The following is a 26,122-nucleotide window of genomic DNA, read 5'->3' as shown; positions in this document are numbered from 1 at the left end:
AGATGATTTCGGGGCTTTTTAGTGTCCCCGCGGCCCGGTCCTCGAGCAGGCCTCCACCCTCCATGGTTGACACAGTCACGTGATGATGACGCCACCAATAGTCCTAGAGGTATAACACTTGCAATTTTCTTTACACATATTAACAAAACACGCAGCATGAATGCCCTTAACCACCCTACTGCTAGTCTGAGACACAAGACTGTTGTGATATAGATGGTTAAGATTGTGAGTGAAGATGATATGAGAACAGCAGAACTGGAGGGTCTATGCTTCACCCGCACCACACACTACTCTTCCAATGTAATGACTATGTAATGTCTTAGTTACACAACGTATGTGATGTAGCTATAACTTGATCTAAGGGAGCCGGTCGGCCGAGCGGACAGCACGCTGGACTTGTGATCCTGTGGTCCTGGGTTCGATCCCAGGCGCCGGCGAGAAACAATGGGCAGAGTTTCTTTCACTCTATACCCCTGTTATCTAGCAGTAAAATAGGTACCTGGGTGTTAGTCAGCTGTCACGGGCTGCTTCCTGGGGGTGGAGGCCTGGTCGAGGACCGGGCCGCTGGGACACTAAAGCCCCGAAATCATCTCAAGATAACCTCAAGATAACCATTGATGGATGACATGGTAGCACCGTTTGACCGTTTGTTTGATCGTGATGTCATAAATAAATTTCCTGATCCAATAAGAAGGAAGGAGAGAGGGAGAGAGAGTAAGGGGGAGAAGGAAGAGGATAGGGAGGGAGCAAGGAAGAGAAGGAGTAAGGGAGGGAGGAAGGCATGAAGGGAAGGAGCAGGCTCACCTTCCTGACGTGAAAAACAAAACAAAATCGTGGCATGTTAGTGTTAAGCTCCGTCTCCGTCAGAGCTTACTCTAGCTTCGGCGGTCGTGAAAGGAAGAAGCTTCGATGAAGCGGTGCAATTATAAGAAGTCTTTGTGGGCCCTCGACCGAAGGTATATGTGAGGTGCTGCTGAAGCCCTCTAGACGTCTTTGTCGACGAGGAGGGAGGACGTGGTGGGAGTGTTGGAGCAGGTGGACGAGGGAGGACGTGGTGGGAGTGTTGGAGCAGGTGGACGAGGGAGGACGTGGTGGGAGTGTTGGTGGAGGAGCGTGGACGAGCGACGAGGAAGCTGGGATCAATATGACGAAGATGAGCCGACATGTTTGGTCGTCGTGTGACTGTCCTCACTATAATAGTTCACGCTTGTCCCGAGTTTATTTGGCAGCCTTACTCGTCCTCTGAGTCAAAATATACGCTCGCACACACATACACACACACACACACACACACACACACACACACACACACACACACACACACACACACACACACACACACACACACACACATGGTATGTACACCGCATAACACCAGTCCTGGAGTATGTGGCACCTTCAGGGAGCCCGTACCTTCTCAAGCACAAGACGAAGCTGGAAAAGGTTCAGAGGTATGCCACTAGGCTAGTCCCAGAACTAAGAGGCATGAGTTACCAAGAAAGGCTGCGTGAATTGCACCTCACGTCGATGGAAGATAGAAGAGTTCGGGGAGACATAATAATTACCTACAAAATTATCAGAGGAATTGACAGGGTAGATAAAGATAAACTGTTTAACACGGGTGGGACGCGAACAGGGGGACACAGGTGGAAACTGAGTACCCAAATGAGCCACAGGGACGTTATGAAGAACTTTTTCAGTGTCAGAGTACTTAACAGATGGAATGCATTAGGCAGTGATGTGGTGGAGGCTGACTCCATACACAGTTTCATATGTAGATATGAATCTATACACCAGTTGATTAAGAGTGGAGAGGCGGGATCAAAGAGTCAGAGCTCAACCCCTGCAAGCACAACTAGGTGAGTACACACACAGGGCCTCGTGACCGAGTGGACAGCGCTCAGGAGTCATAATCCTAAGGGCCCGGATTTGATTCCCGGCCGAGGCAGAAGGAAATGGGCAAACTTTCCTTCACCTGATGCATTGGTTCACATTGCAGCAAACAGATAAATAGGTAAATACAGGCAGGGAGAGAGTGAGAGAGAGAGTGAGAGAGAGAGAGAGAGAGAGAGAGAGAGAGAGAGAGAGAGAGAGAGGGGGGGGGGGGAGGGTGCGAGCAATAAGAAAGGGAGGAAGCGAGTGAGAGAGAAGAAGGGAGCTAGTGAGAGTGAGGGAGGGGGCTAGCAAGCAAAAGAGGGGGGAGTGAGGGAGGGGGCTAGTAAGCAAAAGAGGGGGAGTGAGGGAGGGAGGAGTTAGCAAGCGAGAGAGAGAGTGGGGGAGAGTGGGAGAGTGAGAGAGTGAGAGAGTGAGAGAGTGAGAGAGTGAGAGAGGGAGAGAGTGAGAGAGTGAGAGAGTGAGAGAGTGAGAGAGTGAGAGAGTGAGAGAGTGAGAGAGTGAGAGAGAGAGAGAGAGAGAGAGAGAGAGAGAGAGAGAGAGAGAGAGAGAGAGAGAGAGAGGTAGTGTTGTTGAGAGAGACAATGGGAGCGGCTCACGTCCGCCGCCCACACAGGGCAGGAGTGTAACAGGTTCTCTGTGCAAAATTGCAGTGGAAGAGTTACACGTGAAGTCGAGCCCAGCAAGAAGAATTTTTTTTGGACGTCTCGCAGTATTATAGTGTGAAGTGCCAGTGAAATTTACTTCATTGGCACACTTGACTCCCCCGAGACGCTAGGCAATCAGGGAATGTAAATGAAGTAAGCCGGAAGCGTTTCTTCTCCTAGAGCTCCTGTGTAGAAACCTTTAAATTAGATAGATTGGTTTTACGAGTCAGAAGGCAGCAAGGGAGACGGGCTGTGCTACAACCACTTGTTTTGATTCACATTGTCTCAGTTCCACCTCTCCTCGTGGGAACGACCGTTCCCGGCAGCTGATAAAAGGATAGTCCAGTGACGGTGTTTTTTGTTACCACTTGTGAACGCTTCAACATCCTCATGGTTGTTGAAACTTATGAGGTTTTCAACAACCTCATGAAAAAAAAGAGATGAAAAAGAGAGAGATCACTTATCCTGTTCCCTCTGGTGTGAGAGTCACCGTGGCGGAGCAGGCTGCGCTCTGTGTGTACAACTTACGGACCAAACTTCGATCTCTGATAACGGAAAGAGTGGTACACATGCAGGCGATGAGTCACAATAACGTGGCTAAAGTAAGTTGACCAGACCACACACTAGAAGGTGAAGGGACGACGACGTTTCGTCCCGTCCTGGACCATTCTCAAGTCGATTCAAATGGTCCAGGACGGACCGAAACGTCGTCGTCCCTTCACCTTCTAGTGTGTGGTCTGGTCAATGGTACACATGGTTCGATCGCCTTTTTAAATATTATATACAATTTTCGAGTTAATGGCAAGGAAGGGGGAAGCTATCTCAGCCAGACCTAGCATGTTTAGTCGTGATCTTTTCCCTCCTCTCGCTGGCTTTCTTATTGACTGGCATGATGTAGGTAATGTCTCACTGACTGGCATGATGTAGGTAATGTTCCACTGACATCATGATGTAGGTAATGTTCCACTGACATCATGATGTAGGTAATGTTCCACTGACATCATGATGTAGGTAATGTCCCACTGACTGGCATGATGTAGGTAATGTTCCACTGACATCATGATGTAAGTAATGTCCCACTGACTGGCATGATGTAGGTAATGTCCCACTGACTGGCATGATGTAGGTAATGTCCCACTGACTGGCATGATGTAGGTAATGTTCCACTGACTGGCATGATGTAGGTAATGTTCCAATGACTGGCATGATGTAGGTAATGTTCCACTGACATCATGATGTAGGTAATGTCCCACTGACTGGCATGATGTAGGTAATGTCCCACTGACTGGCATGATGTAGGTAATGTTCCACTGACTGGCATGATGTAGGTAATGTTCCACTGACTGGCATGATGTAGGTAATGTTCCACTGACTGGCATGATGTAGGTAATGTTCCAATGACTGGCATGATGTAGGTAATGTTCCACTGACATCATGATGTAGGTAATGTCCCACTGACTGGCATGATGTAGGTAATGTCCCACTGACTGGCATGATGTAGGTAATGTTCCACTGACTGGCATGATGTAGGTAATGTTCCACTGACTGGCATGATGTAGGTAATGTCTCACTGACTGGCATGATGTAGGTAATGTCTCACTGACTGGCATGATGTAGGTAATGTCACACTGACTGGCATGATGTAGGTAATGTCCCACTGACATCATGATGTAGGTAATGTCTCACTGACTGGCATGATGTAGGTAATGTCACACTGACTGGCATGATATAGGTAATGTCTCACTGACTGGCATGATGTAGGTAATGTCTCACTGACTGGCATGATGTAGGTAATGTCACACTGACTGGCATGATGTAGGTAATACGAAGACTAACAATAACAAACAGCAGCTCTCCTGTGACCCTGTAACATCTCCATAGCTCAAGACAATTACGCATTAGCAAAAAGACCTACCATTAATGTATGATGAGTAACAGTATATACATAGCTACTGAAATGGAACAAGCTCTCTAACTACCTCACATTATAATATTAGGTGTGGCAATGAAATTGTTAATGTAATATTCTCCGTTGAGGTCTGATAAAGACCGTTTAACCCGGGAAACACAAACCGTAACTGTCTCTATTTTCCGCTTGTTACAACTTGTAATAAAGTTGTTACATCTTGGCTTAACGTGTTAATGACGTATTAGAACGTTGTTACAACTTGCTATATTGGTTGTGATAACTGGTTAGGTGTTAAAACTTGTTCGAACGTTATACCAACGTCGTAATTTCGGTGTGTGTTTGGCGGGATTGTGCCCTTTGTAATCCTTTTTTGGGCTCCCGCTAACAGGAGTTTGGGGTAGTTATCTTGAGTTATCTTGAGATGATTTCGGGGCTTTTTAGTGTCCCCGCGGCCCGGTCCTCGACCAGGCCTCCACCCCCAGGAAGCAGCCCGTGACAGCTGACTAACACCCAGGTACCTATTTTACTGCTAGGTAACAGGGGCATAGGGTGAAAGAAACCCTGCCCATTGTTTCTCGCCGGCGCCTGGGATCGAACCCAGGACCACAGGATCACAAGTCCAGCGAGCTGTCCGCTCGGCCGACCGGCTCCCTCGCTCGGCCGACCGGCTCCCGGTCACAATAAACTAGCCGCCTCCGCTGTAACAATCAAAATCCACGTAAAAAAACAATTATAAAAAAAGCATGTTATAAAATAGTCAATGAGAAACATGACAAGGAGTGGAGAATACGCGAGCAGGAAGTGGAGGAGAGTGAGTAGCGTGACGGAGGGAGACGAGTGAGGCCCTCAAGGTGTCAGAGGAGGAAGTGTCGCAGGATCTGGAGCTCATTATGAGAGGCGTGAGGAAGCGATCGGCGAGCTTGAGCGTGCCAGCGTTTACGACCCGACCTCGCCTACCCGACCCCACACAAACACTCACACCTCAGTCTTAACTCACTTTTTCAGCTCGTAAACTTTATTCTCGGGAGAACCGTCGGCTTGGTGAATGATAGACACGCGCGCGCACATTTACGCTCACACTGTGGGGCCTGACGGCTGAGTGAACAACGCTCGCGATTCATAGTTATAAGGGTCCGGGTTCGGTCCCGGCGGAGGCGGAAACAAATGAGCAGAGTTTCACCTTGATCCTTGCAGTAAAGAGGTACCTGGGAGTTAGACAGCTGCTAAGGGCTGCTTCCTGGAGGTGTGTGTGTTGGAATAATACTAAAAAAATAAATAAATAAATCAGTTTATTGACAGTTGAGAGGCGGGCCTAAAGAGCCGGAGCTCAACCCCCCCCCCCCCCCCACAAGCACAACTAGGTGAGTCCCACTGCTACATGCTACACATGCTACACATGTGTAGCAGTACATGCTACACAGCTAGGTGAGTACACTCTCGTCACAAGCTCATGAACACACGCTCAGTATACAATGTCAGCTGTGAATGTAATGTTTACTAACAGGAATGTAAACACGGAATCATTCAATGTTCCGTATACTACACATCTTACACCAGTTGTGGAATAGGGAGCGCCGATACGAAATCCATATCTGGGTTGTCTGGGATGGACGCCGGGATGTGCCGTGGACGACGGGATGTGTGTGTGGTCGTTTACAGTGCGTTTATTGGGCGTCTCGTGAGTTGACAGTTTACACTCAGCCCTCCTCGTAAACAGTGGCCAAATGCTCGTTAATTCAGCCGCCAAACCCCCTGTTTATGAATAAAAAATCGCTTTATACCAGCTCGTCCTGAGGCTGTGTTTAGTCCTTCCGGCGGCACCCACCAAAGACACTCGTCAATATTAACGTGCTGTTCATTAATAATGTTAAATTTCTCAGACATGAAGTAATAATATTATATATTAGTATCTCGTGCATTTTTAGGCATAGGTCAGGTTAGGCGTTTAGGTTTTGTTGGCAATTATTTGTATTGGTAGACATTTACAGAGTTGTGGTAATTAACACCAATTATTACTTAACCTAATTACAATTATTACTTAACCTAATTACAATTATTACTTAACCTAATTACAATTATTACTTAACCTAATTACAATTATTACTTAACCTAATTACAATTATTACTTAACCTATACCGTTGATAGGTTAAGTAATAATTGTAAATATGAAGCAATAAGATGCTTATCTTAACATACTAAGAAGGTTAGGTGAGGTCGGTCTTTTCTATGAAGCTTTTCAAGGTAAACTAAAATATTCACAATCAATTAGTATGTCACATATGCACTTATTTAATAAGCCAATATTGACTGTAAGCAAGTGAGAGAACGGGTTGGGTTCTAACAAAGGTCGTCAGCAAAACACTGTTGGAGAAATGTTTAAATGCCATCAACAGAGTCGTTTGTACAGCGTTTTCCATCCGTAAACAAGGGCTTTGGCGCCTGAATCAACGAGCATTTGGCCATTGTTGATTAGGACTGGTTGAAAGTGTCAATTGATTTTCAAGTCAGTTGTCAGTCAGTATACCGGAGAGTGGTTGCAGTATGCTGTAGTATAGCTGCCAGTATACTTGAGTATATTTGGAGCTGCCAGGATACTGGAGTAGCCCACAATAGTATTCCGGCCCCAACAAGCCATATTTTACATCTTTTTAAAACTGAAATGCCTCTATAACTATAGTATTTAATTTCTAATATGTTAATATTTCTAATATGTCTCCACTGAATTTGCCAAACTCGTAAGAAAATATCGACTATAGCGATAATACCTTGAACGTTCTCAAAATATTAATATACTGTTTTGTCAAAATTATCAATGAATCTTTATAATTGTTATTTTTACACTCTGGTGTAAACCTACGGATGGAGTTTGCTTCTCAAATATTGTCATATATAATTTTGTTGTGCTGGGTTTACTGAGAGATATAGTATAGCATTTATAAAACAGAACTTTATAGCAAGTTTTGAAAAAGTTTGTATTTTTGACTAGGTGAATATATTATATTTTTCTCTACTCAGAATTCCTAAATAGCTATTAAATCCTTTAAAGCGTTTAATCCCATTATAATAGAAATACAATATTGGTTATATCTTCAACAAACACAACAAACTTGATATTCATCCGATATTGTATTTCTATTACAATGAGGTTAATTAGGTTAATAGACTTAATATCTATTAAAGAACTTCGAGTCAACAAAAATAACATGATTTGTGACATTAAATTTAACTTTCTCCAAAACGCAGCCAAAGAAGCAATCTGAGAATGGTTTAGTGCTTCAGAAAAACCATACTGGCTCTGCGCTTCTCTCTGCCTAATTACTTAAGTGGTCTTAAATGAAGAGGGGCACACATAACTTGTTAAGTTCCCCGGACGAGCCCTGGAGGACGCACAAGTTGATGCAGTTTTGCAGTGGCTAACTTAATTCTTGATTAGAAGTGAGGTAGAGGCTACTTTGGAGGCGGACTCAAGCTTGCAAATGTGGTAAAGGCTTCCTAGAAGGCGGACCCGAACTTACCCAGAAGGTGAAGACAACTTTGGAGGTGGATGCCTTCCCTGCGAATTACATCCACAATATATGGTTAAGGGTAACCTTGATCAGAGATTAGAGCAGGACGCAAGACATGGGGGTAAAGGAGACTTTTGTAGACCTTTGTAGACCTCGAGTAACTGAAAGAGAACCACTCCTGTAAAGGGGTCCCCAGACATGCGTAAGAATGCCAAACAGCTTCAGTTTCCTGTAGTTTACTCTACCCTATCTTGTCTCCACTATCCTGTCTTCCCAATCTTGTCTTCCATATCTCCTATTTTCCCCTCATCTTGTCTAAGTCTTGTCTACCTCTTATCTTGTCTTCCCCCTGTCTTGTCTTCTCCTAGCTTACCTTTCCTCTCTTGTTTTCCCTCTCTCGTCTTATCTACCTTCTATTTCGTCTTCTATCAGTCTTCCCCTAACTTGTCTTACCCCTGTCTGAAGAACGAAGCAAGCTAGAGAATGAAGTGAGCTAGAGAATGAAGTGAGCTAGAGAATGAAGTGAGCTAGAGAATGAAGTGAGCTAGAGAATGAAGCGAGCTAGAGAATGAAGCGAGCTAGAGAATGAAGCGAGCTAGAGAATGAAGCGAGCTAGAGAATGAAGCGAGCTAGAGAATGAAGCGAGCTAGAGAATGAAGCGAGCTAGAGAATGAAGCGAGCTAGAGAATGAAGTGAGTTAGAGAACGAAGCGAGCTAGAGAATGAAGCGAGCTAGAGAATGAAGCGAGCTAGAGAATGAAGCGAGCTAGAGAATGAAGCGACCTAGAGAATGAAGCGAGCTAGAGAACGAAGCGAGCTAGAGAATGAAGTGAGTTAGAGAACGAAGCGAGCTAGAGAATGAAGCGAGCTAGAGAACGGATCAAGCTGGAGAAGGATGAGAAGGCAGGGTAAAAGACATCATATAAATTGCCCAGCCAAATTTCGTCACGAGCCAAGCAGTTATATAAATGTTACGGAGAAAACTATCGGGAAGCTTTTTGTTCCATGTAGTGGTGGGGGAGCTCCTGCGTGCGCGCGAGTGCGTGCACACTTCTCTTAAGAAGCGTGTCGCCTTCTGGATACGTTAAAAAGGGTCGGCGACACGGTCATACAGAGAAGGAGACGAGCACGGGGGAGAGAAGGTGTAGGGGAGAAGAGAGATGGAGATTGCTTAGTGAGGGGTTACCTTGAGGTGCTTCCGGGGCTTAGCGTCCCCGCGGCCCGGTCGTCGACCAGGCCTCCTGGTTGCTGGACTGATCAACCAGGCCGTTGGACGCGGCTGCTCGCAGCCTGACGTATAAGTCACATCCTGGTTGGTCAGGTATCCTCTGGAGGTGCTTATCCAGTTCTCTCTTGAACACTGTGAGGGGTCGGCCAGTTATGCCCCTTATGTGTAGTGGAAGCGTGTTGAACAGTCTCGGTCCTCTGATGTTGATAGTTCTCTCTTGAAAACTGTGAGGGGTCGGCCAGTTATGCCCCTTATGTGTAGTGGAAGCGTGTTGAACAGTCTCGGTCCTCTGATGTTGATAGTTCTCTCTTGAACACTGTGAGGGGTCGGCCAGTTATGCCCCTTATGTGTAGTGGAAGCGTGTTGAACAGTCTCGGTCCTCTGATGTTGATAGTTCTCTCTTGAACACTGTGAGGGGTTGGCCAGTTATGTTCCTTATGTGTAGTGGAAGCGTGTTGAACAGTCTCGGGCCTCTGATGTTGATAGTTCTCTCTTGAACACTGTGAGGGGTTGGCCAGTTATGTTCCTTATGTGTAGTGGAAGCGTGTTGAACAGTCTCGGGCCTCTGATGTTGATAGTTCTCTCTTGAACACTGTGAGGGGTCGGCCAGTTATGTCCCTTATGTGTAGTGGAAGCGTGTTGAACAGTCTCGGGCCTCTGATGTTGATAGTTCTCTCTTGAACACTGTGAGGGGTCGGCCAGTTATGTTCCTTATGTGTAGTGGAAGTGTGTTGAACAGTCTCGGTCCTCTGATGTTGATAGTTCTCTCTTGAACACTGTGAGGGGTCGGCCAGTTATGCCCCTTATGTGTAGTGGAAGCGTGTTGAACAGTCTCGGTCCTCTGATGTTGATAGAGTTCTCTCAGAGTACTCTATCTCCCTCTCTCTCTCTCTGTCTCTCTCTCTCTCCCCCCCCCCCCCCGCCCCTCTCAGGGGGGGGGGGCGTGGAGAGAAATGGTGCAGGGAAGAGAAGGATGGGGATTGGCAAATGAGTAAGGTGGGGAGGTATGAGAGTGGACAGTATGAGAGTGGGGGTTATGGAGGATGGAGAGTATAGAGCTGGGGAGAATGAGGGTGGAAAGTATAAGTGCAAAGAGTATAGGGATGGGGAAGTTTAGTAGTGAGAGAAGGGGGAGAAGTTAAATAATGGGGAAGTAGTGGGAGGGAAAGGTGGGGTTGTGAGGAAACAGTTTGACTTATGACCAAACACACTGAGGGCTCCATTAGGTGAAGGGTGGCCAAGAGAAATGGGTGCGCGAGCTGAGTGCCACACCTTGCCATGGAAGCCTTGGGGCGTCCATGGCAAGGTGTGTGGAGGATGGCAGATGGGGGTAAGGGGAAGGTGCTGGGTGAGGGGAAGGGTGCTGGGTGACTGGGTGAGGGGAAGGGTGCTGGGTGAGGGGAAGGGTGTTGGGTGAGGGGAAAGGTGCTGGGTGAGGGGAAGGGTGCTGGGTGAGGGGAAGGGTGCTGGGTGAGGGGAAGGGTGCTGGGTGAGGGGAAGAGTGTTGGGTGAGGGGAAGGGTGCTGGGTGAGGGGAAGGATGTTGGGTGAGGGGAAGGGTGCTGGGTGAGGGGAAGGGTGCTGGGTGAGGGGAAGGGTACTGGGTGAGGGGAAGGATGTTGGGTGAGGGGAAGGGTGCTGGGTGAGGGGAAGGGTACTGGGTGAGGGGAAGGATGTTGGGTGAGGGGAAGGGTGCTGGGTGAGGGGAAGGGTGCTGGGTGAGGGGAAGGATGTTGGGTGAGGGGAAGGGTGCTGGGTGAGGGGAAGGGTGCTGGGTGAGGGGAAGGGTACTGGGTGAGGGGAAGGATGTTGGGTGAGGGGAAGGGTGCTGGGTGAGGGGAAGGGTACTGGGTGAGGGGAAGGGTACTGGGTGAGGGGAAGGATGTTGGGTGAGGGGAAGGGTGCTGGGTGAGGGGAAGGGTGCTGGGTGAGGGGAAGGGTGCTGGGTGAGGGGAAGGGTGATAGCTGTGTGTCTCCTGAGATAATCAAAACGTAGTGCTCTTGATACCTGTAACTGGACGACACGTCGTGGATGGAGACTCTTAACACCGAACATGTCACTCCAAGTAGTGACATGGGCCTCGCACGTGCTCAGTGTCGAAGTAGTGAGCTAGTGACCGAAGCCTAGCATCTCTATAGTGTCCTCATTGTTTAACAGTAGCGATAACAAGTGATAGACATTGAAGTCAGTGAAACGATTATTCGCAGGGCCTAAGAGCTTGGACTTGACAGGAAACTGTCGGTACTAGGTGGCAGTAACCAGAGACCCATAAGCCTGCCCTCAAGGATAAACCCGAGGGCCTTAAACCCGCCGTCAAGAACAAACCCGATGGGCCATAAACCCGCCGTCAAGAATAAACCCGAGGGGCCACAAACCCGCCGTCAAGAATAAACCAGAGAGCCACAAACCCGCCGTCAAGAACAAACCCGAGGGGCCACAAACCCGCCGTCAAGAACAAACCCGAGGGGCCATAAACCCGCCGTCAAGAATAAACCTGAGAGCCACAAACCCGCCGTCAAGAACAAACCCGAGGGGCCATAAACCCGCCGTCAAGAATAAACCCGAGAGCCACAAACCCGCCGTCAAGAACAAACCCGAGGGCCTTAAACCCGCCGTCAAGAACAAACCCGATGGGCCATAAACCCGCCGTCAAGAATAAACCCGAGGGGCCACAAACCCGCCGTCAAGAATAAACCAGAGAGCCACAAACCCGCCGTCAAGAACAAACCCGAGGGGCCACAAACCCGCCGTCAAGAACAAACCCGAGGGGCCATAAACCCGCCGTCAAGAATAAACCTGAGAGCCACAAACCCGCCGTCAAGAACAAACCCGAGGGGCCATAAACCCGCCGTCAAGAATAAACCCGAGAGCCACAAACCCGCCGTCAAGAACAAACCCGAGGGGCCATAAACCCGCCGTCAAGAATAAACCCGAGAGCCACAAACCCGCCGTCAAGAACAAACCCGAGAGCCACAAACCCGCCGTCAAGAACAAACCCGAGGGGCCACAAACCCGCCGTCAAGAACAAACCCGAGAGCCACAAACCCGCCGTCAAGAACAAACCCGAGAGCCACAAACCCGCCGTCAAGAATAAACCCGAGAACCACAAACCCGCCGTCAAGAACAAACCCGAGGGGCCACAAACCCGCCGTCAAGAACAAACCCGAGAGCCACAAACCCACTGTCAAGAATAAACCCGAGAGCCACAAACCCGCCGTGAAGAATAAACCCGAGAGCCACAAACCCGCCATCAAGAATAAACCCGAGAGCCACAAACCCGCCGTGAAGAATAAACCCGAGAGCCACAAACCCGCCATCAAGAATAAACCCGAGAGCCACAAACCCGCCGTCAAGAATAAACCCGAGAGCCACAAACCCGCCATCAAGAATAAACCCGAGAGCCACAAACCCGCCATCAAGAATAAACCCGAGAGCCACAAACCCGCCATCAAGAATAAACCCGAGAGCCACAAACCCGCCATCAAGAATAAACCCGAGAGCCACAAACCCGCCATCAAGAATAAACCCGAGAGCCACAAACCCGCCATCAAGAATAAACCCGAGAGCCACAAACCCGCCATCAAGAATAAACCCGAGAGCCACAAACCCGCCATCAAGAATAAACCCGAGAGCCACAAACCCGCCGTCAAGAATAAACCCGAGAGCCACAAACCCGCCATCAAGAATAAACCCGAGAGCCACAAACCCGCCATCAAGAATAAACCCGAGAGCCACAAACCCGCCATCAAGAATAAACCCGAGAGCCACAAACCCGCCATCAAGAATAAACCCGAGAGCCACAAACCCGCCATCAAGAATAAACCCGAGAGCCACAAACCCGCCGTCAAGAATAAACCCGAGAGCCACAAACCCGCCGTCAAGAATAAACCCGAGAGCCACAAACCCGCCATCAAGAATAAACCCGAGAGCCACAAACCCGCCATCAAGAATAAACCCGAGAGCCACAAACCCACCGTCAAGAATAAACCCGAGGGCCTTAAACCCGCCATCAAGAATAAACCCGAGAGCCACAAACCCGCCATCAAGAATAAACCCGAGAGCCACAAACCCGCCATCAAGAATAAACCCGAGGGGCCAAAAACCCACCGTCAAGAATCACTAAACCGACCTCTATCAACCCCCACCCTCCTATCTCCCCCAAAACAAACTCCCTTAACAAAAAACACTCAAGAAAATGCATCCTATAAAAAGCCCTCGCCTATAATACGTTTTTGAAACGGACGTCTATCCATCATTTGGCCAAGAGGTTTTTCATTTTTAAGACATCTCCATCGGAGGGTTGGAAGGCTTGAGCTGGCATGAAATATGGATTGTGGGTAATGGTCTCAGACTGTGAGTGCTCGAGGGCTTGTTGAGTCTGTGTTGAGGGCCTCTCTCTCCCTCTGACTCAGGGGTCACCTGCTGGCTCTTTATAGTATGGTGCTATATTATTGTGGTGGGGGGGGGGCTATATTACTGTTGTTTGGGGGCTATATGACTTGTCTGGGGCTATATTACTGTTGTTTGGGGCTATATGACTGATGCCTGGGGCTATATTACTGTTGCCTGGGGCTATATTACTGTTGTCTGTGGCTATATTACTGTTGTCTGTGGCTATATTACTGTTGTCTGGGGCTATATGACTGTTGCCTGGGGCTATATTACTGTTGTCTGTGGCTATATGACTTGCCTGGGGCTATATGACTGTTGTCTGGGGCTATATTACTGTTGCCTGGGGCTATATTACTGTTGTCTGTGGCTATATTACTGTTGTCTGGGGCTATATGACTGTTGCCTGGGGCTATATTACTGTTGTCTGTGGCTATATGACTGTTGTTTGGGGCTATATTACTGTTGTCTGTGGCTATATTACTGTTGTCGGGGGCTATATTACTGTTGTCTGTGGCTATATTACTGTTGTCTGTGGCTATATGACTGTTGTCTGTGGCTATATTACTGTTGTCTGTGGCTATATTACTGTTGTCGGGGGCTATATTACTGTTGTTTGGGGCTATATTACTGTTGTCCGGTGTTATATTACTATAGTAGTTGGCTATATTACTCTGGTATAGGACTATATTACTATTGTATTGGGCTATATTACTATACTATGGGGGCTATATTACAATGGCACTGGGCTATATAAAACGATGGCATGTGGCTAAATTATTGTGGTCTAGGTTTATATTACTATACTATAGGGTACATTACAATGACATGGGGCTATATTAAGACGGTATGGGGCTATATTACTATAATATAGGGCTATATTACGACAGCATGGGGGCTATATTTGATGACATGGGGCTATATTACAATGACATGGAGCTATATTAAGACGGTATGGGGCTATATTACTACAATGTAGGCCTATATTACGATAGCATGGGGGCTATGTTTGATGACATGGGGGCTATAATACTATAGTATTGGGCTTGTATATTAAAGTGTGATCTAGACAGTACATCTTTGTGTTCATATACGTGCCACTTGTGTGGAGAGACTGTACTCACCTATTTGTGCTTGCGGGAGTTGAGCTCTGGCTCTATGGACACTGTGGCTGCTCCTTCGTGTGTAAATCCTTATCATGTAGCCCATTGAAACTGGATGGAATTTGCAAGCAGTAGACTGACTACTTGCTCACTACTCTTGCACTTAGTAGTGAGCAGGGGGAACGCTGGTAGTTTCCTGGCTTCTAAGCTTCACGCTCACTTTCACCAGTTTTCGCAAGTTCTTCATTATATTCGTGCCCATTTTTATCTCAATAACCTGCAGTGCAGTGTGTGTGTGTGTGTGTGTGTGTGTGTGTGTGTGTGTGTGTATGTGTGTGTATTTACTATTCGTATTTACTATTTGTGTCTGCATAATCGAGCTATTAGCTCTCGGACCCCGCCTCTCTAACTAATTTATTTTTCCTCTATTATGCCTATTACATCTCTCTCTCTCTCTCTCTCTCTCTCTCTCTCTCTCTCTCTCTCTCTCTCTCTCTCTCTCTCTCTCTCTCTCTCTCTCTCTCTTTCTTTCTTTCTCTCTTTCTTTCTTTCTTTCTCTCTTTCTTTCTTTCTTTCTTTCTCTCTCTCTCTCTCTCTCTCTCTCTCTCTCCTCTCTCTCTCTCTCTCTCTCTCTCTCTCTCTCTCTCTCTCTCTTTCTTTCTCTCTTTCTTTCTTTCTCTCTTTCTTTCTTTCTCTCTTTCTCTCTCTCTCTCTCTCTCTCTCTCTCTCTCTCTCTCTCTCTCTCTCTCTCTCTCTCTCTCTCTCTTCTTTCTTTCTTTCTTTCTTTCTTTCTTTCTTTCTTTCTTTCTTTCTTTCTTTCTCTCTCTCTCTCTCTCTCTCTCTCTCTCTCTCTCTCTCTCTCTCTCTCTCTCTCTCTCTCTCTCTCTCTCTCTCTCTCTCTCTCTCTCTCTCTCTCTTTCTCTCTTTCTCTTTCTCTTTCACACACACACACACACACACACACACACACACACACACACACACACACACACACATACACACACACAACAGCTGTCACTGGCTGTCAGCTGTGCGTAAGAATGGGACCTTCATTTCTTCATTTAAGAGATAAGTTTGCATACCGACTTCTCGCTAAGAGTCATTGGCTATCACTTGCCAAACATGGCTGCTAACACGCCTGGTTGTAAAAATATTAATTGGCGTAACTTATTATGCATTGAATGATGCTTTTTCTTATTACGTTTTGCGGGTATATTTTATTTGCCTTGGCAGTTGTAGTAAAGTTACACCAGATGAAATAAAGTATCTGGTAATAATGCTAGTTTTTATTAGTTTTTCAGAACATTATAAAGGTTAGTTTCATCGTGATGTGTTTGTAGAATATACGATACACAACCTGCCTTATAAAGTAGGGCAAATTGTTAATTAACTTTGAGATGAAAATATAAATAATTGGAATTGTACGAAACACAACGAAAACTTAGTAATTACGGAAAATATTGGAAAAGTTTAAAGTATTGCGATCAATAAATGAAGATAACGGAGGACAATACGAATCACAACTATAAAAGTACTCTTAACAATGTTATCATTTTCCGGAGCAATAATTATGGGCTAGCCTTTAGGTTTAGGGCGCGGGAGGGTAGGTGGAAGGAACCCTATCCTTTAGTGGGACACTGGTGGAGGGCGGTGTTTGAGGCGAGGGAGGGTAGGTGGAAGGAACCCTATCCTTTAGTGGGACACTGGTGGAGGGCGGTGTTTGAGGCGAGGGAGGGTAGGTGGAAGGAACCCTATCCTTTAGTGGGACACTGGTGGAGGGCGGTGTTTGAGGCGAGGGAGGGAGGGCGTGTGGTGTTGGTGGAGGGAGGGGTGCAGGGAAGGGGGTGTTTACATGATAGGTTAAGAAGGAGGCTCCATGCTCCTCACACACCAGTGCATTATTGATTTTAAGGCTCAACAGTATCGTGGTGCGAGGAGAGAGAGAGAGAGAGAGAGAGAGAGAGAGAGAGAGAGAGAGAGAGAGAGAGAGAGAGAGAGAGAGAGAGAGAGAGAGAGAGAGAGAGAGAGAGAGAGAGACATTGAGGGAGAGGAAGCACATAATGATGGATGAATAGAAAGCAGAGGGAGCGCCGAGATACACAGAAACAAACAGGTATTGTAGTAGGAATACAGTGAACGATGGATTGTGTCAATATTGATCCATTACTGGATATTGTGTCAATATTGATCCATTACTGGATATTTGCAGTTAGTATTATTTCAAGGGAATTATAAGAGGAACCAGGTGACTTTACCAAAACAACGACATTATAAAAGCACCCACAACTCTCTATACCAGGAGATTTGTTAACAAGAAAAAGATAAGAAAGATTAAAATGTCAAGACTTTATCACCAACTCGGTGAAATGCTAGCAAGGAAACACACACAGTGGCCCCCCCCTACCAGTAGCACAGATATTAACACCAGGTAAAACACCCAGACTTACACTGATACGATGACAACATTCGAGTTTGCCAGTATTCAGGGTATAATAACACAAAAACAGGGTATCAAAATCACACAAAGTCCACTTTATAGCTAGCCTCTAAATAAGGCAGATGCAGTACTTGCAGTCCTAACTGGAAACTCTCACAACAAATTATTATGATGGTGAGATGTGGATACCGGAGTAAAGTTCATATTTGACTCAAAACATAGGCTACAGGGTTACCTTGAGGTGCTTCCGGGGCTTAGCGTCCCCGCGGCCCGGTCGTCGACCAGGCCTCCTGGATGCTGGACTGATCAACCAGGGAGGGGTCAGCCTGCACATCAAAGACAAACTCATCTGTACTTGGTAATGGTCTAGAACGGACCGAAACGTCGTAGTTTCTCTATTATCAGATGTGTGGGTTTTGAATCAACACTTCAGCCACGTTATTGTAACTCATCGCTTGCACTACAAATGTGGTAGAAGTGCTGAGTATCACTATATATATCCTAAATGTGGTTATTGCTCTGGTATGTAAGTCACCAGAGGGAAATCCTTAGCATTTTAAAGACCAACTAATGAAAATAATATATTACTTAGAATACCTCATAAACCCAGCCCCAAACATCATCTTGCTTGGAGACTTCAACTTCTGACTCCAAAAATGAAGGACTGTGGTGAATACAGTTATATCTGAGAGAACCCTAGGAAGCAGTCTAAATGAACAGTCACGCACAAATGGCCTCTGACGGATGTGTGACAGATTTTCCTTAAGAAAAAAAGTAGAATCAACTAGAAAAGAAAACACCCTGAATCTTATTTTCAAGATGATGGTTTGGTCAGGAACATAATGATTACAAATACCTGTTATTCAGATCACAACCTTCAGACAAGCATAGACAATAGACCCGCGCAGACATGTCATATGCCATATGTCATATGTCATGCCATATACAGCCCAGCCTCCGAATATGGGGAGGTAAATGTATCGGCACAAGTAAGTGTAATTATGTACTATTTCTAGCAGTCAGGAATTGTACTTATTACACTTAGTATTAACTGTACTGTCAATTCGGAGGATGTGTTGGTCATATGACGTAGACAAGTTCAAGAGGAGGAGAATTCAATAAATTCAATTTTATTGATAAACAGAAAAACTGGGAAATAATAAACCAAGATTTCACAAAAATAGGCTGAAAAGAATAGCAAGAAAATGCACGCCCACAGAAACTATCTAACTTCCAGGGTCAAGATTCAACAAGCATTTACGCATTTACTTAGAAACATGTACAACTTTTCTCAATCTTTGGCGGCTTTATTTACATTAATTAATCAGTTGACGAGCATGGAAACTTGCCAGTCAAATGTTGTTATTGTTGTAAAGAGCCTCGTGGTGCCCCGCAGCTCATGAAGTGTTTAATGTATGTAAACAAAGCCACCAAACATTGAGGAAAGATGAACAGGTTCCCAAGTAGATACATAACTGCTTGATGAATCCTGGCCCTGGTACCTATTCATCCCGTCCTCCTAAGGTTTCCCAACGTCTAGAAAACGGTCAGTATAAAGTGTCCTCTCCTAACCAACCAGAGAACCCAAAACAGAAAACGGGACAGTATGTTACTTTCGCCAGCTGCTTCCAATTTTAAGTACGACAATTTTTGGTTTTATGTAACGCGTACGATCAAAATGCGACGCTCTTTGTAAGAGGACAGGTTGACCTATTTACAGCTCTCTGCCTCTTTCCCTCTCTCTTCTCTCTCTCTCTCTCTCTCTCTCTCTCTCTCTCTCTCTCTCTCTCTCTCTCTCTCTCTCTCTCTCTCTCTCTCTCTCTCTCTCTCTCTCTCTCTCTCTCTCTCTCTTCCTCCCTCTCGCTCACATTACCAGCCGCTCTACACAGAACTATATAACTTCTAGTCTACTCCATCCAGCACCACTAAACGTAAAGGCGTCACATAACTATGAATTTGGAGAATGAAGTAGTTAGCATGAGGAGTGTGAGTGCGAGGAATGAGGAGAGGCGTGAGTAGTGTCGGGGTGGTGTGAGGAACAACCCTTACTTGTCTTGTGCTCCCCATGCACATATTTATGTTCATTGGCTGGACTGAGGTGAAACTATGATTCTTTTCCTTGTTTAAAAAGTCGCACAATATGGATATTATTTAACTAATAACCGGCTCGTTCGGGAGCCGGTTGGCCGACCGGACAGCACGCTGGACTTGTGATCCTGTGGTCCTGGGTTCGATCCCAAGCGCCGGCGAGAAACAATGGGCAGAGTTTCTTCCACCCTATGTCCCTGTTACCTAGCAGTAAAATAGGTACCTGGGTGTTAGTCAGCTGTCACGGGCTGCTTCCTGGGGGGTGGAGGCCTGGTCGAGGACCGGGCCGCGGGGACACTAAAAGCCCCGAAATCATCTCAAGATAACCTCAAGATAACTATAAACGTAGAACGAGTTTGTTTATAATTTAAGTGATTTTATGAGGGCTACGAGGTTTGAGGGTTGAAATATAGTTTGTTAGCATTCGTAGTGTGGTGCGCTAAGGCTGCATGAGAGTCAAATCTGAATTTTGTGCTATAACATCGGGTGAAGGTTTAGGGTGACTGGAAGAGCTGTGTCAGGCTTGGGGCACCGCGGCCTCTGACCAAATGGAAGGCTGCTCAATATTCCGTTTTTTGTAATTGCCACAGTCTAGAAAATCCCACCTTCTCACCTGAATAGAACGAACTATCCCAAGCAACCCAACTAACCTAACAAACCGATGCGTAGAAAGCGTGGATATTTGTGAGCCGGTGTTTTTCATATTAGGTTGCCTTTGTAACGTTGGTACGAAACGCGACCTATTAGTTGAGAGGGCGGAATGGTTCAGTTTGACTCGTGAAAGGCGTTCAGACAAGATGTGTTGCTGGTTGATACCTGGTTGATGGGGTTCTGGGAGTTCTTCTACTCCCCAAGCCTGGCCCGAGGCCAGGCTTGATTTGTGAGAGTTTGGTCCACTAGGCTGTTGCTTGGAGCGGCCCGCAGGCCCACATACCCACCACAGCCCGGTTGGTCCGGCACTCCTTGGAGGAATAAATCTAGTTTCCTCTAGAAGATGTCCACGGTTGTTCCGGCAACAGTTTAGTGGTGAAGGATGTCGTCATGTGTCCGAAGAATCCCCTCCTGATGGCCGAGTTGAGCTGAGGTTGTAATCATAACGCAAAGTTTAGAGTTAACTCTACTAGTGGCAGCAGCGTTATTCATTATCTTCCGCACTCTTCAAGGTCAAACTTGTGACAAATTAGTGCTTTTTTCTTGGCAGCAGCGCGGGCAATTGTGAAGGTCATGAGGCGCTGACGCCAACGCTCAGATGATGATGGTGTGTGTGTGTTGGGTATTGAAGGATAATACTTATACAAGAAGCGCGACGGATGTTAATGGAAGAGTTGAGAGATATCACAACACAAACACTGGTGATGTGCTCAATTAAACAAAGAAAAGAGAAGACTATATGATAAAACATAATAGTGAAGGATTTAGTCGTAAGTCAAGAGCTGAACGCCTCAATTTAAAGATTGAGATGAGAACATTGAGGAGGCCATAGGCGGAGGTGATAGTGGAACGTGACAAGCGCCCCATCGACCTTGGGGCATTAGACGGAGGGAGCAGTCGGCCTCTCCTGGAGTTTTAAGTGTCAGCTTCTGGCACTGGTCCTGGAGCTGTGGGACTCCCAGGGCCGCCTCGTCTGTCTGGACACCTTGGACCAATCCATAGATTTCTGGCACCAGACCCCGTCTGCCCACTTCCGTGACGCACCTCCTCCTCCTGCATCGTTTTTAACCTTCTTTATTTGGTACTGCGTCATGACCTACCATTGTGTCAAGGACTGGCTCACTTGGTGGTGTGTTGGACACTTGGCCTCGTAGTGCATCATGGGTGCGGTGATGGACTTGGCTTCCTTGTGTCTCTGGTGTAGTGATCTTGCGTACCAGGTACTGCCTCAGGCATGTTTTGTGAGCAGGGATATTCCTGCGCGGGCCCTATACCTCTGCCTGGCCCTATACCTCTGCCTGGCCCTATACCTCTGCCTGGCCCTATACCTCTGCCTGGCCCTATACCTCTGCCGGGTCCTATACCTCTGCCGGGTCCTATACCTCTGCCTGGCCCTATACCTCTGCCTGGCCCTATACCTCTGCCGGGCCCTATACCTCTGCCGGGTCCTATACCTCTGCCTGGCCCTATACCTCTGCCTGGCCCTATACCTCTGCCTGGCCCTATACCTCTGCCTGGCCCTATACCTCTGCCTGGCCCTATACCTCTGCCTGGCCCTATACCTCTGCCTGGCCCTATACCTCTGCCTGGCCCTATACCTCTGCCGGGTCCTATACCTCTGCCTGGCCCTATACCTCTGCCTGGCCCTATACCTCTGCCTGGCCCTATACCTCTGCCGGGTCCTATACCTCTGCCTCCTATACCTCTGCCGGGTCCTATACCTCTGCCGGGTCCTATACCTCTGCCTGGTCCTATACCTCTGCCGGGTCCTATACCTCTGCCGGGCCCACTAAGAGTAACTTGTCTTAAGTGGTGAATGACAGTTTTATGATTCGTACCTTGGCGTCAGTAAGGTTGTGTCCAGTGTCCGCCTTAACCTCGTATTGTATCACAACGGTTTAGGGCCAAGATTCATGGCTTGGCGCTTACTCCTGATACTTACAATACCTTACCCATTTGTCCACTTACGACTTCCATCCATCTCTCATGGCTCTCATGTTGATGTGACGACTTATATTGAATTTTGTAACTAGCTCATCAAGATTGTAACTTGCTTAGCTAAATGAATTGTGGGGTTCAGTCCTCTGAGCCCATTATGTGCCTCTGTAACCCTTTCCACTACCGCCCACAAGATGGGTATGGGGTGCATAATAAATGAACTAAACTAACTCTCATGGTGGTGTTTGAATTCAACAATTCTAGGCGCTATGGGTTGTCTTATAACAGTTATAACCTCGGGTCAAGAACAACCTGGCAGCGTTTCCAAGCTCGTAAACTGTTTAATAAATACAGACTAAGCTGCGAAGACTGATGAAAGATGTACAGGTTTCGCAAATGGACACTTCAATACTTGATCATTCTTTGGCCAGACCTCCACGACCTAGTGCCAGAGTAGGCACTAGGTTATGGATGCTGAGAACTGAAGACCTGAGGAAGGAGGAGTGCCAAGTAGTGCCAGAGTAATCTTGAAGGGAGGTGCTTGAAATACATTGTGAAGGCTTGTCTTGGCAGGTGGGCGCTGGGTGTGCCGCGGGCGTTGGCACTGTGTGTGTGTGTGTGTGTGTATTCACCTAGTTGTGTTTGCGGGGGTTGAGCTTTGCTCTTTCGGCCCGCCTCTCAACTGTCAATCAACTGTTTACTAACTACTTTTTTTCCACACCACACACACACCAGGAAGCAGCCCGTGACAGCTGACTAACTCCCAGGTACCTATTTACTGCTAGGTAACAGGGGCATTCAGGGTGAAAGAAACTTTGCCCATTTGTTTCTGCCTCGTGCGGGAATCGAACCCGCGCCACAGAATTAAGAGTCCTGCGCGCTATCCACCAGGCTACGAGGCCTCCCTGTGTGTGTGTGTGTGTGTGTGTGTGTGTGTGTGTGTGTGTGTGTGTGTGTGTGTGTGTGTGTGTTTGTGTGTGTGCGTGTGTGCGAGTGTGTGGGCGTGAAGTTGAGTGAGCGCTTAGCGTGTGAACGGCGGCAAATATAAAACCCAGGTGGAAGTTGAAGGACATTTGACAGTTGAGTGACGCAAGAAAAGTCTTGCTGGTGCTAAAGTTTCTCATTTTACTCTGCTTTTGCATTTTTTTTTGTTTTTTCTTGTATTTTTGTTTGTCCTACTTGATGCTAGTGTTGTTTTTTTTCCTGTTTGTTATACTTCATTATCACCAGTCTTCTTTCTTCTTCCGTCTCTTCCACCTCTTCCGTTCCCTGTTCCTCTTTTTCATAATTTTTCTCATATTTTATCTGCTCTATTTACCGTTTTTTTCTTCATTCCTCTTAATCTTATCTTATTATATGGCTTGTTCTTCCTTTACTTCATTTCCTTCCGCTTCTTCCTTCTTTTTCTTCTACTTCCTATACATCTACTTATTTTTCTTTGTTTTGTTCAATTTTTTAAACTAAGACTAGAGCTTATTAGGGTTGTCAAATGACGTACCTGGTGAAACTGCAAGCAAGAGCTGTTATCCTACCTCGCCTCATCTCAGGCCTGTCCCTAGAGACTCATTTATTTAATTCGAGTCATTAGGACTAAGCTTTATTTATATGTAAGTGACAATCATATAAGGAACAGGATGAGCCAGTGCCCAACTTCTTCCACTTGAATTTTTCTACATTCTCATCTTCTTCCTCTACTTGATTTGTAGTTGTTATTTCCGAACTTCCATATCTGCTTATTCCTCTCCTTCACCGTGTTCCTGTCTTGAGGTTATCTTGAGATGATTTCGGGGCTTTAGTGTCCCCGCGGCCCGGTCCTCGACCAGGCCTCCACCCCCAGGAAGCAAGCCCGTGACAGCTGACTAACACCCAGGTACATATTTTTACTGCTAGGTAACAGGAGCATAGGGTGAAATAAGCTCTGCCCATTGTTTCTCGCCGGCGCCTGGGATCGAAAACGGGACCACAGGATCACAAGTCCAGCGTGCTGTCCGCTCGGCCGACCGGCTTCCTGTCTTGCTATTTATTCTGTTCCAAAATTCGTGTCTATTCGGTTGATTAAAATTGTGTGTAGTGCTTGGGTTGAAGCTGTCTTACGGAGCGCTCCAGGCACTAGTGCTGCCACTGCTGCTGTTTACAGTGAGTCCGTGTGATACACAACGTACACGAGACCACGGTGTCTTGCTGCAGTCATCCGGCCTTCGCGGTAACAGTTCGCCTTCCCTCCAACAAGAAAACTTACTTTGAGTGGGATCGAATTTTCCCGTTTACCTCCATTAAGTGCGTCGCAAATCACAGATTAATTTAGGAAGTCGTTTGGTTGGATCATTATGGCCTCCGGGCCGTGTCTGGACGGTACTGGTCTAAAGTTAAAATGTGATTTTTCCCTCGATTCATTAGTGGTATCCATTAAAGATGTGAAGCTCTTAATGGTGGCTGGAAATATATGGGGCTTTGACCAGTGGTCTTCCTGTTCTCAACCTCCAGGTCTGATCTGGTCTCTCTCTCTCTCTCTCTCTCTCTCTCTCTCTCTCTCTCTCTCTCTCTCTCTCCTCTCTCTCTCTCTCTCTCTCTCTCTCTCTCTCTCTCTCTCGTACTGCCGCTTTCATTTTCCTAAGTTTCTGCGCTTGTCTCCCATTTTGTTTAATTTCTCCTTAGTTCCCTCCTGTCCCAATATCCTTCCCTCCATGTTGTTTCCTTTCCCCTCCCCTCCCTCTTGTTCCCTTCCCTCCCTCTTGTTCTCTCTGGTGTTCTTGTGGTAAAACAAGAGAGAGGAACACTTAGACCGGGGCAATACTGCCACATACTAGATGAGGCAAGGGAAGAGGTATTAGTCATAACTGTTGCTTGAGGTGCCTCCTATTCCCACGCCGACGTGTCCTGGCCACAAGGGCGAAATTGCTTCTCGAGCACAAAAGGCTTGTGCAGTTTATCATAGGCACTTGATGACGTAGTTGCCAAGCGCTGTCTTAAGCAAGAATGAGATATAGTGCTCTTGCACGCGGAGTGGAACTGCCTTGTTTCTGGGGGCTGGTGGAGAGTGGGGTCTCCTCCCCTCTCCCAGACCCCCCCCTCCTCTCTCTCCTAGACCCCCCCCCCTCGCCTCCACTCGGCCATTCTATAGCCACTTTGGCTGAACACCAAAAGTGCGGGCCGGAGGGTCGTGCTTCCCCTTACACATACCCATGCACTCACGCTCACCCACAGACCAGCCTCTCACCCTCAGACCAGCCCCTTCACCCTCAGACCAGCCCCTCACCCTCAGACCAACCCTTCACCCTCCGACCAGCCCTTCACCCTCAGACCAGCCCCTTCACCCTCAGACCAGCCCCTCACCCTCAGACCAGCCCCTCACCCTCAGACCAGCCCCTCACCTTCAGACCAATCCCTCACCCTCCAACCCGTTCTCGCACTTGCTTGTAGTCAATATTGGCTTATTTAATAAGTGCATATGTGACATACTGATTGATTGTGAATATTTTAGTTTACCTTGAAAAGCTTCATAGAAAACACCGACCTTACCTAACCTTCTTAGTATGTTAAGATAAGCATCTTATTGCTTCTTATTTACAATTATTACTTAACCTATCAACGGTATAGGTTAAGTAATAATTGTAATTAGGAAGCAATAAGATGCTTATCTTAACATACTAAGAAGGTTAGGTGAGGTTGGTGTTTTCTATGAAGCTTTTCAAGGTAAACTAAAATATTCACAATCAATTAGTATGTCACATATGCACTTTTTAAATAAGCCAATATTGACTGAGGGCAAGTGCGAGAACGAGTTGGGCATGGGCATGAATAGCCCGTAAGTGGTAGATTTTTTGGAGTGAATGTGATCTTTGGTCGTGAAGATGGTTGTTGTTGTTGTCATAGATTCAACTACTGGGAAGAAAAAGTTGCAAGTAGCACGGACTATGGTGAGCCCGTAGTAGACTTACCTGGCATTGGAGCGGTGCCGTCTAGTGTGGTGAAGGTGGGAGTGAGGGAGCATAAGTAAGGCAAGAATGATGTAAGGAGCAGGTGAGAGGAGGAAATTCCTAGAAGGAAAGAGCAAGCTGAAAAGATAAGAACAAGAAGCAAAAATGGTACGGATGGGATGGGTGTAATAATAGGGTGAGGGAAGAAAAGGAACGTAAGAATAAGAGAAGAAAGAAAGAGAAAAAAGGGGGGTAATCTTATGTCAGGTCACGTGTTTTTGTTATAAAGATTAGCGCATTTGAATATGTATTGTAACACGTCTTTTGTGTTGTCTAAGTCTGTCATTTAGTGTCCGGCCAGTTCCCCCACAGTATTGGAGAGGACAAGATGACCAGGAAATAGAGTAGACACCAAC

General features: G+C 46.8%; 2 protein-coding genes across 2 annotated transcripts in view; one reads left to right on the top strand and one right to left on the bottom strand.

Annotated features, from left to right (window-relative positions):
* The first annotated feature begins 8,813 nt into the window (after window positions 1–8,813).
* LOC138368459 (uncharacterized) lies at window positions 8,814–13,419 on the top strand. Its single transcript, XM_069330979.1, has 2 exons — window positions 8,814–8,863; window positions 12,306–13,419. Exons 1-2 carry the CDS (start codon window positions 8,814–8,816, stop codon window positions 13,417–13,419), a joined length of 1,164 nt encoding a protein of 387 aa, XP_069187080.1.
* Window positions 13,420–13,844: 425 nt separating this feature from the next.
* The window catches only part of LOC138368450 (thrombospondin-related anonymous protein-like), a 34,064-nt gene continuing 21,786 nt past the window's right edge, over window positions 13,845–26,122 (bottom strand). The window contains exon 4 of the mRNA XM_069330969.1: window positions 13,845–14,246. Coding sequence (XP_069187070.1) covers window positions 13,845–14,246 — 402 coding nt within the window. The remainder of the gene's footprint in view (window positions 14,247–26,122) is intronic.

Source organism: Procambarus clarkii, chromosome 3 (genome assembly GCF_040958095.1).
Source record: "Procambarus clarkii isolate CNS0578487 chromosome 3, FALCON_Pclarkii_2.0, whole genome shotgun sequence".
Taxonomy (NCBI): domain Eukaryota; kingdom Metazoa; phylum Arthropoda; class Malacostraca; order Decapoda; family Cambaridae; genus Procambarus; species Procambarus clarkii.
The sequence above is the reverse complement of the archived record's forward strand: the minus strand, read 5'-3'. Positions and strand labels throughout refer to the sequence as shown.